At 41.2% G+C, this 18,574-nt stretch overlaps 1 protein-coding gene across 2 annotated transcripts in view; it reads right to left on the bottom strand.

Moving 5' to 3' along the window:
• The window catches only part of lasp1 (LIM and SH3 protein 1), a 35,424-nt gene extending 17,235 nt beyond the window's left edge, over positions 1-18,189 (bottom strand). The window contains exons 1-3 of one of the 2 annotated variants that reach the window (XM_023278711.3): positions 17,907-18,189; positions 9,316-9,410; positions 209-293 (exon numbers count right to left, since the gene is read on the bottom strand). In XM_023278711.3, the coding sequence (XP_023134479.1) occupies positions 209-293; positions 9,316-9,410; positions 17,907-17,975 (249 nt within the window). In that variant the 5' untranslated portion in view covers positions 17,976-18,189. The remainder of the gene's footprint in view (positions 1-208; positions 294-9,315; positions 9,411-17,906) is intronic. The other variant, XM_023278712.3, reaches the window with a different exon arrangement.
• Between the last annotated feature and the right edge of the window lie 385 nt (positions 18,190-18,574).

Genomic DNA, 18,574 nt, shown 5'->3' with positions numbered 1-18,574 from the left:
TCCATATTTTATGCTGTGGAAATCTCGGGCAAATGAGCTTGTCTATGATGATTCAAGAGGGAATTATCTTGTAATGCTTTTCAAATTTATCTTTTCATTTCCTCCTTTGTGGAAAAATGCCAAGGTGTGAAGAACAAGGTGTGCGTTTCACAGCTGGAGTTTGGTTTATGAATTAATACTGAGGGTATAAACTGGCACAAAGAGTTACCGTGCTCTGTATCTTGCTCTGCTGTTTGAGGCGGAGGTTCTCTGGAGTGTCAGCCACAGCGGTGAAGTTTGTCTTGGGGTAGTGTCTGCAAAAAACAAACACAGAGAACAGCAGAGATCGTAAATGCACAGCAAACAGCTTCCAGTTAGACTCTTATTGTGACACTCAAGCCAAGACTCTTAGCGAAAAAAAGCATAACTCAAACAGTGTGCAGTCTGTGGCCCCACTGTAGGGGCATTTGTTATTCAAGGTGGTCCTGAGGTTGAGTTAGGAGCCCCTGTAGACAAAAGGCATGTCAGTATAACACACAATGCTCTGCCAGTGAGAGCCAAGGTAGTCTGAAAAAGAGGAAGTGCAGGCAGGGGCTGTCAGGGTGGGGGGCGACAGCTTCGAGGTTGCAGAGTTTGGATTCGAGCCACAGCAGGTGTGGAAAAAGCAGGCACATATGTATGCATATACACCCGCAATCCTATGGAGAGAACAGGAAGAGGAACAGCACGCAATAGACAGCAACGGGGTCAACAAGATGCCGGGTGAGAGCGAGTGATGTCATGGGCAGCCCCCCTCCAGCAGAGCGTGAAGGCGAGTCTTTCTTCTCAATGGATTCTGGGAATTTTCTCAGCAGTCTCAGATCCGCCTGACCTCTTCTCGCTGAGAATAAAATGCTCTGTCTGGAACAAATACAACAAATACAAACACATTCGAATAAACGCTCAGCTTCCATGCAGACATGCAGCATCATTCCAGAAGACATCCATCACAGGCTCAGTTATTGATCGGCTGAACTTGTTATCAGTGGTGAGTGTGTGCGAGGCATAAGTGACTGATTTTATACACTGGAGGCTTTCGTTCAAAAGTAGCCGGCGGGTCCACAAATAACACTGCTTGCCAGTTCAGTGTGGTCCTGAAGGCAACAAACTCACATGGCATGAGGCCAGAGCCTTATCTAACGCTCATATGGACTGCATTTCCCAGTGTGCCTCAGGGCGCCGGGTGACCTCAAAAATCTTTAACCGCTATCCACGCCTCTGGGTAACCCACTTAGGCAATATGTTTACTGTTTCTTTGACAACGTGGACAGCAAACTGAATTATCATTTGTCCTGATGTGATTATAGGACGTATAAAATTAACAGTTGACGGATTGTACATTAAGTACTGTTGAAAAAAATATTCACAAGTCACTGTAAATAAACCCTGAGGATAATTTTATGCAGTGGGAAGTGGAAAATCAATATAGTTACATCTAAACAGGAGCAGAAGTTGACTAAAGTTCAAGCTCTGCAAAGTAACAACCCCCAACACTTGCTCTGTTTCTGCATCCATCTATCACACAGGCTGGTCTGTGTACTCTCACACTGGCCTTTCACGCCTGATAACACTCATTTTCTTGCAACGACATCTATGTGCAATATTCAGATATAGTGGTTTGGTACGTTGACAACATAATCCAATGATGCAAATGAAAGTAGGCTTTCATTGTTCTGAGAAAAGTAATCACAGGAGCAAATACACGCTTTCCTACAGAGACAGGCTAGGTTTTTTTTTGTTCGTCATATGAGTGACACTTGCTAATGCTGAATGCAAATATTCTGTCTGCTATATTGCACATGAAGCGGCTTTTCTGCTATGAAAAAGGCTGTTGTCTAATGCTTTTCGTTTCCATTCAATAAGAGTGCTACTGATTTCTAATCTTGTTGAAACATTTTTTTAGAATACATTCTTTTAAAGTAGAAGGACCAAATAGCCCTACTGAATTCTCAAAATCATTTTATTCTACATGCTACATTTACAAATCTGCCAAAAAGAAAGCATTTGCACTAAAAAGATTTTGTAAAATTCAGAAAATGCTACACTCAAAGGCACAATCATCAAGTTGTAACTGTGTTAGCTGGTACCAACATTTACATGATAAAAATTCTGAGACTTTGGGCTAAACTGCAGGCTGTGTTTACACAGAGCAGAGATGTGCACCTCATATATCATCAACATGACTTTATTCTACATGTTGCGCTTAGAATTCTGCCATAAACAAACCACTTACGCTAACTTAATTATGTCTGTGCTCCTTTTGCGGAATCAAAAAGCAATGTGTGACTCAGCTATGACATGAAGTCACATGCCAAAAATATGTTCAGGCTGAACTGCAGGCTTTGTTTACACAGCCTGAAGTATCGAAACAAATTAAAAGTCTAAACAGTAAAATACCTATAATATTGAAAGCAGACAATTTTCCAGGCTTGGTAACACCTGTGAGGCCTTGTGAACCATTACACAAGTTGATTCCAGGTTTTATGAAGAAATTCAACTTTAATTTGTTCTTTTTGATAATTTATGGCATTCTAACTTCATAAAACCGCACAAAAAACATTTTTCAGTTTATCCAGTTATACTTGCGCTGTTTCCGTAGTGATATTTTATATAGAGGACTTCATATTGTAGTGAAAAATAAGCCTACAGTGAGTAAAAAATGTCCAGAAACTGCTTAAAGTGCAGGGGGTTAAACATGAATGTCAGTTTTTCATGAGGATATCTGTACGGACACAAGCTTAAAATAGGTAAAATAATTCTAAATGGGCCCGGATTTTGGAAATTTTACACATCCCCTGTAGTCTATTTTACCAGCAATGATGTCCATATTTGTCCAGGGATATGTCCCCTGATGAAAGCTGGGAAACTAATATCTGTGCTCTGGAGCTGGGTGTGCCTGGTTTGTGGTGGAACACCCTTCCCTCCACAGAGCATCACTGTGCCTAAAATCCTCCACTTGTCTGAAGAAGAGGGTGTGTAGCCTGAACACACACAGTCACAATCAGCATCTGTGTTAACATCCTCAATGCATCTTTAGAAACTGTCTGCTGCACTTAAGGGTCAGTGAATTGCTGCATAAACATACGAGAGGGCTGCAGATGTAAGCTCGGTGACTCAGTGAGATCTTGTAATGGGCTTCAGAGTGTGTATGTGCAGCGCTGCTCGTGTTTGAGGCTGCGAGTGAGTCACAAGAACACTCATCTATCTGTCAGGTTGTATAACAAGGTAATAAGTCGCAGACGGGAGCGGGTGACACATGCACAAATGCTAAAGAGGGAGTGATCAAAATGGAAGGGAGGTGCGACTGAGGGAGTCAGGAGGCCACGCATGTGTGATCACACACATAGACACAACCACACACAAGCTGCCTACTGTGCAGGAGGAGGCCTGTTTGGACAGTGGAACCAGGAGACGGACTGGTCAGCTTGACCCTGTGAGACCTGGAAAGGTTGTAATGCATCATTCAGCAAGAATATTTCATTAATATGAACATAACATAACGAGGTAAATGGTTGACTGAGGAGCAGCAAGCTATGAAATCAGAAGTCTCATCAAAACACACACATAAAAATGGAAGGTTTGTTTAGTAATATTCAACCATAATTTTTTTGAACAATGAACAAACAAACGGATGATAATTAGCAAAAACCACACAAAACTGCAAAAATTTACAGGTTATACATTTAAAACAAAACAGGCCAAAACTGTAAAAAATGTCTGCATCAAAAATGTGTCTCAGAATAATTTTTTTTCTTTTACAACGTTCAGCTGTACTGTATTCATACCAGCAAAAATACTGCAATTGTTTAAGACATTTGCCATTATTAGTAAGAAAAATTATGAATATTAAAGATTTAAAAAGGCCTATCTGTTTTTAAAATGTTATTTTACAGATTTTCTCTGTTTTGCTAAAAGCAAAATCTCAGAAAAAAAAGTATAAATTTACACATTAACCCTAAAAAAGGTCAAAGCTGTAAATAATTCCCACATCAAAAATTTATATTAAAAAAATAAAATAACAGTAATTTGTTTTTTTTACAGTATTCAAATGTAAATCTAACATGTTATTTTTTGTTTGTTTTTTTTACTATTTTTAAATTAGCAAAAATACTTATTTTTCTGATATTTTCCTGTATTTGAAAGCAAAAAATAAATATGATCCAGACTGAAAATTGTTAAATAATGTTTTGACTTATTATAAAGATTTTCACCATTTTGTTAAAACTGTGAATAATGTCCATATTCAAATTTTGTATTTTTCCAATTAGTAATTTGTTCTTTTACAATGTGAGACAATAAATTACACCACTTAATGCTATTTATATCTGCTAAAATATTTTATTTTACAGACATTTGCAAGTTTTTGAAAGCTTAAATATTTCATAGTTTTCCAACATATTTTTTCTGGCATCCTTGCTGCCTATTTTTCATTGTTTTGTAGGTGCAGTTGCTAGAAACAGCGCTGAAGAAAGACAGCTGGAAAAGAACAGCAAGAAACCAGCTCTCCAAGACCAGGATTGTTTTGCAGGCACGAGGCTGACATACACAAATAATGCAAGCAGTTTTAATGCTGTGGCTGATCGGCGTATATCAAACCAATTGATATTTCTCTGACTAGACCTCTCAGTCAGTGACCTTTCAGTTAAGCTGGAATTAATTCATCAATAAAAACAGCAGCACAGACAGTGCAGTGTCATGCCACAAAGTGAAAGTGGTTTTAATCCAGGCCAGTGATGATAATGATTAATTCTGACACGATTAATTGCCGTTAATGATTTAGTCGATTAAAGCATGTCAACAGATAGCAGATTTTTTGTGTTTAATGCTTTGGATTGTGAAAGAAGTCATTATTTTTGCCGTTTATAATTCAGTAACCCAGCGTTCATTTCATCTGTTCTTTAAATTCTCAATTCAACCGAGTTGATTTCATGGTAAGTGTCAGTGGTTAAAAATGGTTTTATTAGCATGTGAAATTAAATCTACAATTATTGTGGCTGACTATTAGTGCAGGAAGTTGTTTAGAATCTGCATCCCTAATCCAAACTGGTTGTTTATTAACAACATCATGATTCAAGGAGCTCTCACATGGAAAGAAACCGGAAGGCACTGTAAATGATAGCACTAAATCAGGAAATTTGTGACAGATTAATGTCCAAATTAACATCAGACTCAGTCATTAAGGCAGAGTCCCAGCGTTTGAGTCTATAGTTTCCGTTGGAATCTGTCCTCCTAAATCTCCCACACTCTACTGCATCTAAACAGGAATGAGATTCTCAGGGAAGAGTTTAGAGGGATGAGAATGAAAACAAACAACACTTATATCAATTACAAAGGACAAATAGAGAGGAGTAATGATGAAGCAGCTATCCCACGGAATAATAACAGAGAACATAGCATGCGTTCTTTTTCCTGAAGCAGGAGGCTCTTCCACTGATGATGTTTACTCGAACAAGGCTTGTTTAAAACAAACGGGAAGAGGCATAATAAACAGGCTCTGATGGGCCTGGATCCCTCGTGGAGGGAACATCGGAAGCAGGAAAGGGAAAAGAAGGAGCCACGTTAGTCTGCAGCGAACAGAAGTGATAGCCAGATTGCACAATTAATTGAATAATAATCATAAATCATGGTCGCAATTTTGACTTCTACGGTTAAATGAACATGATTAACTGTGATACTGACATTTAAAGTGCATGCTCTGCTCATACATAACTCTGAACATACTGTCAAAGACTCATACTGTAGATAAAAATCACTATCAACTTGGGCAAGTGTGACATTAGAAGGAAACAACTGAGTTGCTTTGCACAGAGAAAATAACAGAAGCATCTTGTGCACAGATAGCTTTTACTGTAGCCTGTATGCAAAGCATTTATGAGCATCTGCAAATTGTAGTGTTTATCAATAAGCAGATGTTCAGCAGAGTGAGGCATTTTTGTACAATCAGTTTTAAATATTGTCTCTAGTAAATGCACGAAATTCAAGTAAGGCAAAATCTTAAAGTCTCACACTGGCACGAAAACAGCACAGTACAGAAGTAAATGCAGTTCTATTTATTCAAATGTGTAAATGCAAAAAAACAGTGTTTTGTCCCTAAAACACTGAATAGCCTAGCTAACAACTGAATCTAAATGTCAATGAATTAAAGTGAAAGTAGGAATGAGCGTCATGGTTTAACGTTAAATCTGGAAAACAGAAATGATGAAAGAGATGCTTACTACTATATTTAAAATTACCATGTATTATTATCTAATTTAACTTATAATTAGGCCTGCACATAGGTGTTTTCACTTCTTATGGCTCATTAGACCTCTGCTCCGACTCTCACCTGAGTCCCAAGCATCACTTAGGCTCAGCCATAATAACGTAATGACAACAGCTATGTGGGTGCAGCCTGAGTGTACGGTTTTAATGAGTAAGTTTGGAGCCAAAAATGCACCTACAATGCAAATTTGGTCCCTATTCAGCACAATTTAAAAAACACAGACATTCCTGTAGTACAGTAAGAAAAGCACATGTATATTAGATGACATTAACAATGGATTAATTCCATTTAGTTGCTTCAGTTTCAGGGTTTTAGTATTGTGCATACTAGCTCGGACACTGTGAGCCATTATTTTGTTATCATTTGTAACACCTGTCTGCAATGAATAAAAGTCTTTTACATGACATTTCCAGCTTACATGCGAGTACAGGTGTACATTATCACCTGTGAACGGATAAATCTTTTGTTTAACTTGGAACTTATTTGCATGCATGTCGTTTTTGCTTCTCATATCAAGCAGTTCTTTCCCGGGTTAAATTGCAGCCTTTCATGGAGCAAGAAGTGCTCCAATTTGAGAGAAAATGCACTATTTTCCTGAGAAGTGTGACTCAGCTTCATGAACATGAAAAGCCAAGAAAAAAAGCAAGTAATTCAAGGAGAAATGGGGAAGCTCTTGGGTTTCCAGGGAACTTTTAAAAAATATTCACACCAAACCCACGAACACCTGTACTGCCTGATGGAGAACATCTTTTAACAGCAACAACGCACAACAAAAGCAATTCAGCAGTCAAATTTGGATGGATACAGTGAGAGGAAAATTGCTTTGCATTTTTACTGATTTAATCTTTAATCCCTACTACAAGCATGGAAAAGGGACGCTTGATCCAGACATATGGACGAGCAAATATTATGCTCCATGAAAAAGAACAACATCTAGTTTTTCCTTATGTAGGACACGGAGACAAAATAAAGCATCATGTTTCTAGACTAGTTTCTGGTATTAATCATGAAAGAAGCCAAATCATATACAAACGGCTGATCACAAGCTATTGTAGTGCCACTGAGTTGTCAGGATGGAAACTGCTGTCACAAAAATAAATTACACTTGGATACAAAACCAATATTGAAATGATACCACAGCAAAACCCTAAGACATACACAGGAAAATATGACAAACTATTTTAACAGTGTGCATGTAAAGCAGTGGAAGATATGAAAAGAATTATTGTAGCGCAGTGTGCTCATACATTTTCATATCCTATCAGACCCGGATGAACTCTTCATTATGACCCGCTCTTTACAGGTCACTCCACGCTACTGCCAATAAAGAGGTTAAAGCCTTGTGGGAGCAGTATATTAGTGCACATTTATAATCAGCCGCATTCACTAGTTCTGCAGGAGTTTAGTTGACCATTTAGAACTAGTGCCGTTGATATCTATGCTTGTGAGCACCTGATTTTTTTACAGCTTGCAGTAGCGCGAACGCTGAGTTGCTTTGGTAAGTTAGACATGGTGGCTCCCTCAGTTTAAGTTTCAAACTATTTTTATAGATGAGCTTTGTGGTGACTGTGGGCCCACCTTGACAGTCATCTGTTTGTGAAATAATGTCACATTTTGCTTTGTGCATCTACTTTGTGAGCAATGTAAGCAACAGTAGAAATCCACCGATCAGTGGCATGGCAGATTACTGGGGCTCATATTAAGCATTTCTATGATTATCAGTAAAATAAATGTGCTACTTAGGGTCTGATGCAGTCATCTCACAGCTCTGTCTGATTCGCTACATGTCACAGCCTATCTCATTTACAGAGCAAAATTTGCAGAGCGAAGCAGTTCCAGTGAATTAGCCAAGCTGTATTTCAAAGGTGAGTTAGCAGATGTTAAAAAAGTTGTAATAAACACCACAAGTGTACACAAATGCCCAAATAATTCACTTGGTGTTAGTGCAACTGGAACTTATTTTGCTGATGAAGCTTGGCTAAGACATCTGCTGTGCTGACGATTTCAGTCAATCAATCTCAGAATAAACAGAGAAGAGCCTTGTAATGCCACGTGACATGCAGGCGTCATGACTCATATCTGTTGTACATATACAGTAGTAGTAATTCAAAATATTACCATCAGTAATTGTCTTGATTACCAATAATCAGCCCTGGAAAACCATAGTGGTCAATCCCTAGTGGATAGTTTGCACTTGTTTATGCAGGCATGACTCCTGTTCTGCCCCCATGAAAGCTGGAGTAGGCTAATGCGAAAAGTAAAACAGTGGTTTGCATGCCTACTATGTCTGAAGAACGTGACAGCAGAGTGCCACAGACACAAACAAGCTTCTATTAAATCACTTTCATTCTTTTCTTTACGAATAACATAGGGGATAGTATAGCTTTTAATGGCAGGGTATTGCGGTATCTTTCTAGTATCAGTATAATGTGCAACACTAGGTGAAAATGACAATAATAGCATGTCTTCTTTGCTTTTTTCTCTTGCAATAAAATGGCAGTTAAGTGGAAGAGCTTGTCTGAACATGAAGCCTTCCCTCTGCATTCCCTCTCAGAACATGCACTCACTGTCCAAGTCTGACAAACACACTCACAGGGGAGGAGAAAATCATTATAAGTAACGAGAGAGGGGGATTCCATGGATTCCCGATGAGCCGTTAGCAAATGAGTATGTGCCGAAGCGTGAGTGGACATGCTAGTCTTCAGTGTCCGCTTGTGTCACTGTAGAGGAACTTCAGGAATTTCCTTTGTTGATACCCCCCTTTTCCCCACTGAGGAGGAGGAGGGAGGCACTTTCCCACACCACATATAGGCCTTTTCTCTGGGGGGGGAGCTGGAATAGTCACAGATAAACAGCACAGGAGGGAGAAAGGGGCCGTAGCTGGGTTGCAGCATGCACAATCACACTTACAGAGTCCTATTTCAGGCTGTGGACAGATTAAACACTGCTGTCAGTGTCTTTGGGATGCAGGATGAGGATAAAACACGAGACAGGCTCGCTGACAAACACAAAATGATGACTTAGGGATGACTTACGCATTGCAGTATGGTCTCTTCTCGAAGCCTTTGTAATTCTTCATGTTTAGAGTCATTTTGCAGACCTCGCAGCTGAAGCATCCTTTATGCCAATACTGTCAGAAACACAGAGGACATTGCAAGTTAAGGGAAGGAAAATTTGTGGCATTCATTTTACTTTTACCTGCATGCCAAACACAAAAACAACATGCACAGGAGTTGAATGAGTAAGGCATGGACATGGTGACTGTTAGGACTGGGTGAAAGGAAGGTGAAGCAATGTAGTTTTTGCACGCTGGCGCTGAACAGTTCCACAGACACTAACTTCCCCTTTGCTACCAAATCGTACGGTTACTATTTATAAGCAAACCGCTGAACTGGTGTGTGTGGCAAAGTTGGTGACAGACAAGCTTGTATTGTCACTATCGCCTCTATGCTCATGAATTTTCACACCTTGGATGTTAAGTTTGTGTTGTTTTCTATATATACACAACAATAGAGGTGCTGCCCTTTGGCTTTCTTTCCATCCATCTCTGCATGCTTCTTTAGCTCGTCTATCTATCTTTGTATGAAACTGCACCTATATCTCGGTCACCACCCTTTCTCCCTTTCTCCCACCCACTCGCCCTCTCGCCTCCTTCCCCTTCGCTCTCCTGGCACTGGGCTGATCTGCGGCCTGAGGGTTCAAAGAGGGATTGAGGGAGGGAGGATTGGAGGAAACATGAAAGGAAGGAGCTGGAGAAAGCAAGAGGAAGGGAGCAAGCAAAGGGGAGGGAGAGAGAAAACGCCAGAGTGAAGCAATGATCTGGCTTCTCCTGCTATCATCAAGGGACGGGAAGGGAGGAGTGCAAAGACACTGAGAGAGGAAAAAAAAGAATGGGAGAGAAAAGAAAGAGGGAGTCCTTATTAACATGGCCTCAAGGCACTCTGCCATCCCTCTCATTCTTTCACCCACTCTTTATCACTTTCCACACCAATTGCCCACACACAAAACACTAATCTTCCAAACAAACTGCACAGAAAAGCTGATTCAAAACACAGGATAAAACTACAGAAAGTGCAACATCATTTTCTGAGCATTTCTCTTTAAAAAACACATGCACATCGCTGATTTGATTCTACTTAGGGTAAAGGCGGGCATCACTGACAGAAACATTCATCATTTCCTCACATGTCGTGATACTGTCTGATAATGTAGCATGTGTTTCAGCTTTGATACACAGCTGGCAGTAAATCACAAAGACGTTGAGGTCTGCTGTCAGTAATCGCAGTCATGGCTATGTTATATATGGAAACATGACCAAACACAATGAGCTGTTCACTTCAGACTTTATCGAAAAACTAAAGAATAGCTTCAGGCTGTTTTTAAGAAAAGTCTTGTCTGTTCTGTCTGGATGGAAGAGACCACCCAGGGTGGTATGCACTGACAACGACCAAGTGTATGTATGTGTTTGACATCAGTGTTTGTAGCTGTGGGCAAGCAATATTGTACAGAGACATTCAAAAGACGAGGCTCCCAGTGGAAACCGGGCCTGGTCTCTGTTCAGTGGAGCTGTGATCCACAGCCAAACACACTGGGCCAAGCCTTCGAATGCAAACTCCTTATCCGGCTACAACCCAGTCGGGGCCTGAGGGAGTTGCAGATGGACACGTTGTGTTACTCTTTCCACTGCTCTGCCGCTTCATTGTTCTGGCCAGAACTGCAATGGCAAAATCCCTCTACAAACAACAACATTCTGCTGGCAGATTCCATTTCCTCTAGCTTCAGCTGATTTGCAGCTGTGGTGGCTGCCATCTTTGCATGTATACCGTCTGGTTCATCTGCTTACAATGCAGCAGCAGCACAGTATCACATTTTCAATTCCCAATCTTGCAGAAAACCAAAAACAGGAATAAACTGTTAAAGTGAAATCCTGAAGTGATAGCGCGAATGCTGAAGAATCAGGTGAGTCGATGAGCTCAGGCCGGACTTCGACACTTAGGTTGTTTCCCAGAGTAAATATTGGCCTTGGGTATATTCCAAAGCACAAGCTTGCTGAACGCAACAAACTATTCCTAAGCCTCGCCCAACCTGCTAACCCACATTCCAACAGGACAGCCCTCGTCACCCCCCACCTTCATATGGATAACACGACCCTCTCAGGTGACAGGTAACAGGCGGCTGCTCAAGCTGTTCAAACCAGACTGTCTCTTGGAAAGAAAAAAATCATAAGCAGGCAAATCTGAACGCAGGTGCTGAAAAGATCATGCTGCAACATTTGGAGGGAGTCAGGTGTTAACAGTTGCAGTATGAGGTGAATATTAAAACTTAAAGATATCAACAGATAAACCTCTTGAACCCCCAAATCCATGGGCAGGTTTGTATGGTGTGGTGTCTTTGAAAAATCACCATATTGCACTATTTGTCAAGGCCGGAATGTGTAAAAATCCAAAGAATGATCAGATTTTCAACTGTTGGATGGTCCTTAAACTAATCCTGTAAACTGTGCAGGTTGCATTTAATCAAATTGCTTTTTCTGCATGTCTCAGCTAAATAGTTGCCAATAATAAATAATTTACACTAACCGAGCTGTGCAAAAAGTAACAATTCCAGTTCTAGTTCAGTCAGAAAAATAACCAAACCCAAGCTTAAAATCATGATATTAATCAAAAACATGTTATTCTGCATGTCTTCATTTAAAGCAAATCATTTTAACTAACCAGATTCTATAAAAAAAAACAACTAAGAATTCTGTACTAATCTGCACAGATGAGAAACCATACGTGACTCCGCTGCAATGAACAATAACATGCCAAAAATTCAGAGATTGTTCGGCTACAAAAGAGCAGAAAGGAGACAAGTATGGAAATAACTCAAAAATGTCAGTAATAAATTCTCTATAGTATGTAGAGCCAGCATTTTTTTTTCCAGTATCGGAAACATCTGTGAACACTTGGAAAAATGTTGTACATGGCGATTCAAGTTTGCATTTTCAACTTTGTGCAATAAATAATCAAAGAAATTCTACTTTTTTTCACAGAAGACATTTCTGCATTCTCTCCATGTCTAACAATTGTTATGGTATTTCCATAAAGGTGCAGGACTCTATCTTCCAGTTAAAAATGAGCCCATATTGAGCAAAAATGTGACACCTAGAAACTGCTTGGGGATCACAGGGTTAAAGGACCACTTGGTTAACTTTAAATTTGATTCAGCCACCGCAGGCCTCTTCTATAGCTGTGAGGCCGGACACGCATTTATATTTATAATGTGCAGCAGTGGATGCAGGTTCCCACTGAAAAAAAAAATCAAATGGGCTCAGGGAGGTGAAATATAAAGACAAGTGGTCACTCGAGACACATTTAAGATGCATTCTAATCCTAGACACGACCAGTCATTTATCTCAGCTGAACCAAAATTACTGTACAGTCTATTACATCTAAGACTAAGACAAATCGATGCCAGTTGCAAAGAAAGGGACAGACTTGGGTGGCTGAGGCACATTTCAAATGTGTGTTATAGAGGCCATCCAGCAGTTAGCCTTGTCCAGCTCGAGGAAAACCTGACTCTTGGGTGCCAAGGCAGGATCTGGCAGTCAGCTGGAAAATGAGGACACTGCAGAGATGGAGCCCTAGAAATAAAACACCCATATAAAAAAAAAAAAAAAAAAACAGCTCTGTCTCCCTGCATCAGTGCAGCACAAGGACACATGTACGCCTATATGTATGAGTATTAACCATGCGTCTCAACATGAGTGTAGAGCCGCGCTGTATGTAGGTTACGTGTCTCGGCACATGATGCATGTGTGTCAGCGAGGGTCCAGAGCTCCAGACAACAGTAAAAAATGCTCAGTCAGCCTCACAGCTCTCTCAGTGAAATCCAAGTGGGCCTGGACAAAAACCCTGCAGCTATGGGAGGTCAACACAACTTTAGACAGCACACACAGAGGGACAGGTAGTGAGAGACTGACCAGAAGCATGCTCTCACACACAAACTAGAATCAGATAGGAGACAATTAAGTGTTGGGCTTAAGGCATTAAAATGCTGCTGGGATCAACCACTTCCTATGTCAGCATTAGCGTGTAATCTAAACAGGGCAGATTACTCACTTGCTTCTGGTCCAGTGACCACAGCAACAAATTCAGAAAACCATTGCCGTCATGTAATTTCAGTAGAAACATTGATTGGGAAAATACCTACTGAGTGACTAGTTGAGCAGACAAATAGCTTGGCAAAATTTTCTATCTGGATTAATTTCTGATAATATCATGCTATTTTTGGAAGAAAATATTAATATCTTTGCAATCTTCAACCCTCGTTAAATGGATTTGCACGGTCCAGTCCTCTGCTAATCGCCACATTAAGCATCAGATGAATTTAGTGCCTTGTTACACTGAAAGACATCTCGTGGGGCCCTGATGAAATGTTTTAGAACTCCTGGTTAAATCAGTAGCAATTAATTTCAATCTAAACAACTTTGTTGTTGCGCTTTTAGTGGTTCAGTAGGCAGTTTGAATTATGTTATGATGGCGCTTTCACTCCAATAGTGGCTAAATAAACCCAAGACAACACAAAGACACACATATACACACTACAGCAGCTCAGTGAGAGTGGAAGATTATTCCTGTATAAGACAGTACATGCCTAAAGACAAAGTGCCCACATCTGGCTGGTGCTAATAGCGGAAACTCATTAATCCATGCTGGTTAATTATTAGTCTACCTGATGCCATACATTGTACCCCAGCCCAGGGCTTTGTTGCTGGCCAGCAGGAAGACGGTGATTTGAGCAGACAGCCTATGGTAGACTAGGGTATGCAATTACCTACACTCCAGACTATGATGTGCACCGAGTAACACACACATACTTCCACCCAGCTAGGAGATTAAAATAATCCTTCCAGAAAGGATGAGAGATGAACACAGTTAAGGTGAAACGTCAAACACTTCTGCTTTGTCATAAATCATGTGCATAACAAATCGTGCAGCTCTGTTACGATGTCATGTTTTAAGGCTTGCCGAGGATAAACCTGTCTCTTTGCCACCTTTTCAATGAATCTTACTGTAAGGCGGTGCAGCAATGAGAAACTGGAATTTTTGTGCTGCTATAAGTAAAGCTGGTGACAGAAAACAAAACACTGGTTCCCTTTTCTGATTAAATGCTCAGACGAGAAGTACCTGGCCGTTCGCTGTTGAGTCAACACCTCAGGTGATTTTGTCTGTAATGTGCATTTGTGTCTGTGAGTCATGAAAAGGAGGTGACTGGTGGTGGCTGCACAGATTCCTCACCTCCTGTGGCATTTGGACAACATGAATCAGCTCTCAGAATAATCTGTCTAAATATAGGGCGGCAGACAAATTCCTCTCAAACTAAGGTTTGGGAAAAGTGTTCATAGCAAACAGACAATGTTCAACTCTTGCAGAATTACTATGTTGCTTGAGATTAAACTACAAATAGCAAATTGTTTATTGATTACATGCAGCAGACTGCTCTGTGAGCTAGAAAAAGTTGTGGTGATTTCTAACAAGAGCACTTCTTAATGTCATGTGTGTACATATAGGTATGGAGAGCATGCTATAATCCCTTTCATACAGTATGGACTGTACAGAGCTGCTCAACATGAATATATTCTGACCTTCAACCTCTTTATCTGGCAATTTCCTGAAATTGAAACAGCAGCACAATTGAAGCTCACATCTTAACCAGAAATCCTCCAGAGCAGCCAACTAACAGAGCAACCAAGTTGTTAAGTAACAGTGAAAATGGACACGGGTCAGCGAGGGAGTACAGAACTACAAAATGTGTCGGATACAGGCAGATAGTGAAGATAATCTGATTACTGCAACCACTTTAATAGGAACTGAACATTTGAGACTGTGTGAAAAGCAAGATAGCAGGCTGACTGTAAAAGCTTTCCATGACATGCTGATATAAAGGCAATACCCTCCCTGCTGGCTTCTGTCCATCCGCACTTCTTTTGGCTTTCTTTTCTACCAAAGGGCTGCTTTGTTTAGAGTGGGGTTGTGAATTACCTGTTAAACTTGGGAGTCCTGTGGGAGACAACATAAAAACTGTGTCTGATATGAGCAAACAGAAGAAAATCTCGCTGGCATTGAAACACTCATCAAGATGTTGTGACACTGCTAACATATTCACAAGCCAAAAACACATATCTAAGAGCCAAAGGCAATGTTTGTTTTTCCTACTTGGTTAATAAAAGATGAGCTGTCAGAACACAATGAAAGGTTTCTCACATTATTCATAGACATTTTTAAAAATACTTTTATAGCAGCTGATTTGCTACCCAGGGAACTGGGTTTACTACTTCATAATCTAAGGCATAATGACACATATGTCACAGTTAAACATTAATAAATCGCCTCAAAGTTGTAAGAAGACAGTGTTGCTTCACCTGCAGGTCGGGACAGGCTCTGTAATTCAGTCACAGAAAATGCAAACAGCATGTAACAACAGTAAGTACATAGAAACTCCAGCAGAGATGAGTGAACCACTCAACATGGATTCTAAAATTTATGCTGAAAATACACATTTCATGATTGCTCAACGTTGCTATTCATCTTAAAAGGATTCAAACAAATCATTTTTATTAACCCAGACATTGCATATTTGCTTGTTTGTGTCTAAAGCACTGGTAAATAAGAACACTTCCTTGTTACAACTTTCATTGGCTGCAGTTCAACAGCTGTCCTCAACTGAAGCTACAAAAAGCCAGTCTGATAGATATGAGCCTCGTACTCGAGCCAAATATGCATCTCTTACAGCCAGCAAGCATTTTTAGCTCTAAAGGCAAGCCAAATGAGAAGGCAAAACCGTTAGCAGCGAGAGCCTCGACCAAAATTCACTTCCTGCCTTTACATGTGCTCGGCTGCCCGCTCCTTCTGCCTGGCCCTGCCCTGCTAAACTGGAATGCAGCTGACAGACAAACAAGCCTCTGTGGCTTGGCCTCCAAAAAGGGAGGTATATTACAGAGGGAGATGTGTCAGGTAAAAGGTATTGGCCGAGAATACCAATGCAGCAGTGGCAGGAGCCTCGGCTCGGCTGCTTTCACCTGAGCTAGCCTAGCACACGGAAAAATCCTCAGCCAAAGCAGCCTCGGCTTGCTTAAAACAAACAAGAGTGGCTCAGAGAGGGGCAAGGAGAGGCTATTTTGGCATGCCTGAAGATGTGAGCGCTGATGCAGAATGGCAGCAAAGACAGACGGCAGGCTACCCTCCTGAGCTCGGTTCAGAGCTGGGAGATGCCACAGCAGGCCTCTGACAGAGCACGTTTTATGGGAGTGTCTGTCTGCTGGAATGCACTCTGCTTCAGGGCAGATTCCACAGCACATTCAGGCTGTACTTGTGGCAATCTGATTCCCCATCAATAACCAGCCTCACAACAGCATAACTTGTAATACAAGGTTAAACGTGCCTGCTAATCTTGGATTGTTGGTTGCATGAAGAAGGGGTTCTGGGGTGAATCAATCCCAGTTCAGGGCCCTTTGGGGAAAACATTAGTCACAACCATGCAGCAGAGAAGTAATGCATCCAGTCAGGAGCTGATGTTACTTTAGATAAAGTGCTTTGTGAGCTCTTTCTCCACGTTCCTCGCCTGTCAACGCCGACAGATAAGCACGTCTCAACAGGGATTGATTTTCAATAGCCATTCAGGTGTCCATTAGGCAAATTATCTACTTTGCCCCGAGCCCTGCGTTGGTAAAAAGATACATAAATATAACCACCCATGTGCCAAGCAAACAGACCCCACCCATGTGATGTTGGCTTTATCTGGTGGTAAAGGTACAGCCCAACTGATTGCAGCAATTTACAGTAAAAGCAACACATTATGGTCACCTTTAGCTCCACACAGATAAAGAAGGAGATGTGCAGCAGCATTGTTAACTCCAGTTGTAGTGAATTAGTGAGATCCAGATTCACTATGGGGATGAAATTGATGAGATTAGCAACACAGGGCTGAGATTAGGCGTCTGCTTTGACTGGAAACTGAACGAGGCTGCTCGTCTAATCATCCCTGATATAGATTAGCCAGAGAATTGGACAGAGACATGTCCAAATCAGTGTACTGAAAAGCACTAAAGACATTTTAAAAAGCAAAAAATGGGGCTATATTATTCTCTAAAGCAGATTGAAAGTCTTATACGTGTTAGCATTTGTAAAGAAAATAACTCAAAACACGTTTTCTAGAAAAAAAAATAACCGTTGGCTAACCAGTTTTCTTCAAAGCAGTGGTGCCAGCCAGGCCCAGACCAGGCTAGGCTGTCGGAAGACGCTAGTTTGTGGGGTGAAAAAAAATCACAACCTCGAGGCATTTTATTGATGAAGAATAAAAATTCTAGCTTCTTATAGTGGTTTTTTTTTTATCAACAAAAAGCGGAATTTGCGCTCCTCCGCGTTGTTGTGCCATCGCCTCCCAGACGTTAGCTAGCTGCTAGCATGCCTAGCTAGCGAATTACCTGTCCTGTTGGGGTGTTCGATTCATTCACAAAAACGGATGAAAGGTGTAGCTTTAGGAGAGAAGAAACACACCCGGGTGTGGTATAAAAGGAGGTTAGGCTATTGGGGTCGTTTTAGAACAGAAGCATAGAGAGTAAGGCGTTTTTTCGTGCTCTTACCTTGTCCAGACAATTCACTTTTTCCGTGGGGTAAACGACTAGATTACATCTGCCACACATCGGATTCATGTTGGAGGAATGCTCTTCTAGCTAGTTAGCGCAGAAAAAACCGCCGCTCGGAGCCGTCGAGTGTTCACTTGGGAAACTAGCTACAGGGTGCGATTGTGATCTGTGGCGGGGACAACACTAATCTAGTTGTAAATCCAGGAGGTTGTTGTTGTCGTTGTAGCCGCACAGCTGGCTGTCAGTCCACTAACCAGACGCGGAAAGCGCGCTCCCGCTGCCTTCCCCCCTCCTCCTCCTCGCTCCCTCCCTCCCTCCCTCCCTCCCTCCCTCCCTTCCTCCCTCGAGTGCGCGTGTCCGAGCAAAAAGGGAAGAGAAATAGTGTGGGAGGTTCGTTATTGTTTAGAAAAACTCGGAATAAATGGTTTCCAAGCAGCGAAGAACATCTGTGCATTGTGCATATTCATGAACTTGAGTCCACAGTGTTTGCAAGAAATCCTCCCTCTTGTGCATGTTCACGTCCTCCCTCTATCTGCTACTCCGCATAGCAAACTCATGCGATCATCTTTATTGCTGCAGGTTTTTGGGGCTTTACCAATCCGCTGCTGCTCTCAAATCACATTTTCACACATCTGCCACGTTCACTGCATGTCCTACTTCACGTC

Source organism: Amphiprion ocellaris, chromosome 19 (assembly GCF_022539595.1).
Source record: "Amphiprion ocellaris isolate individual 3 ecotype Okinawa chromosome 19, ASM2253959v1, whole genome shotgun sequence".
Lineage (NCBI taxonomy): Eukaryota > Metazoa > Chordata > Actinopteri > Pomacentridae > Amphiprion > Amphiprion ocellaris.
This window is presented reverse-complemented; position numbering and strand designations above follow the sequence as displayed.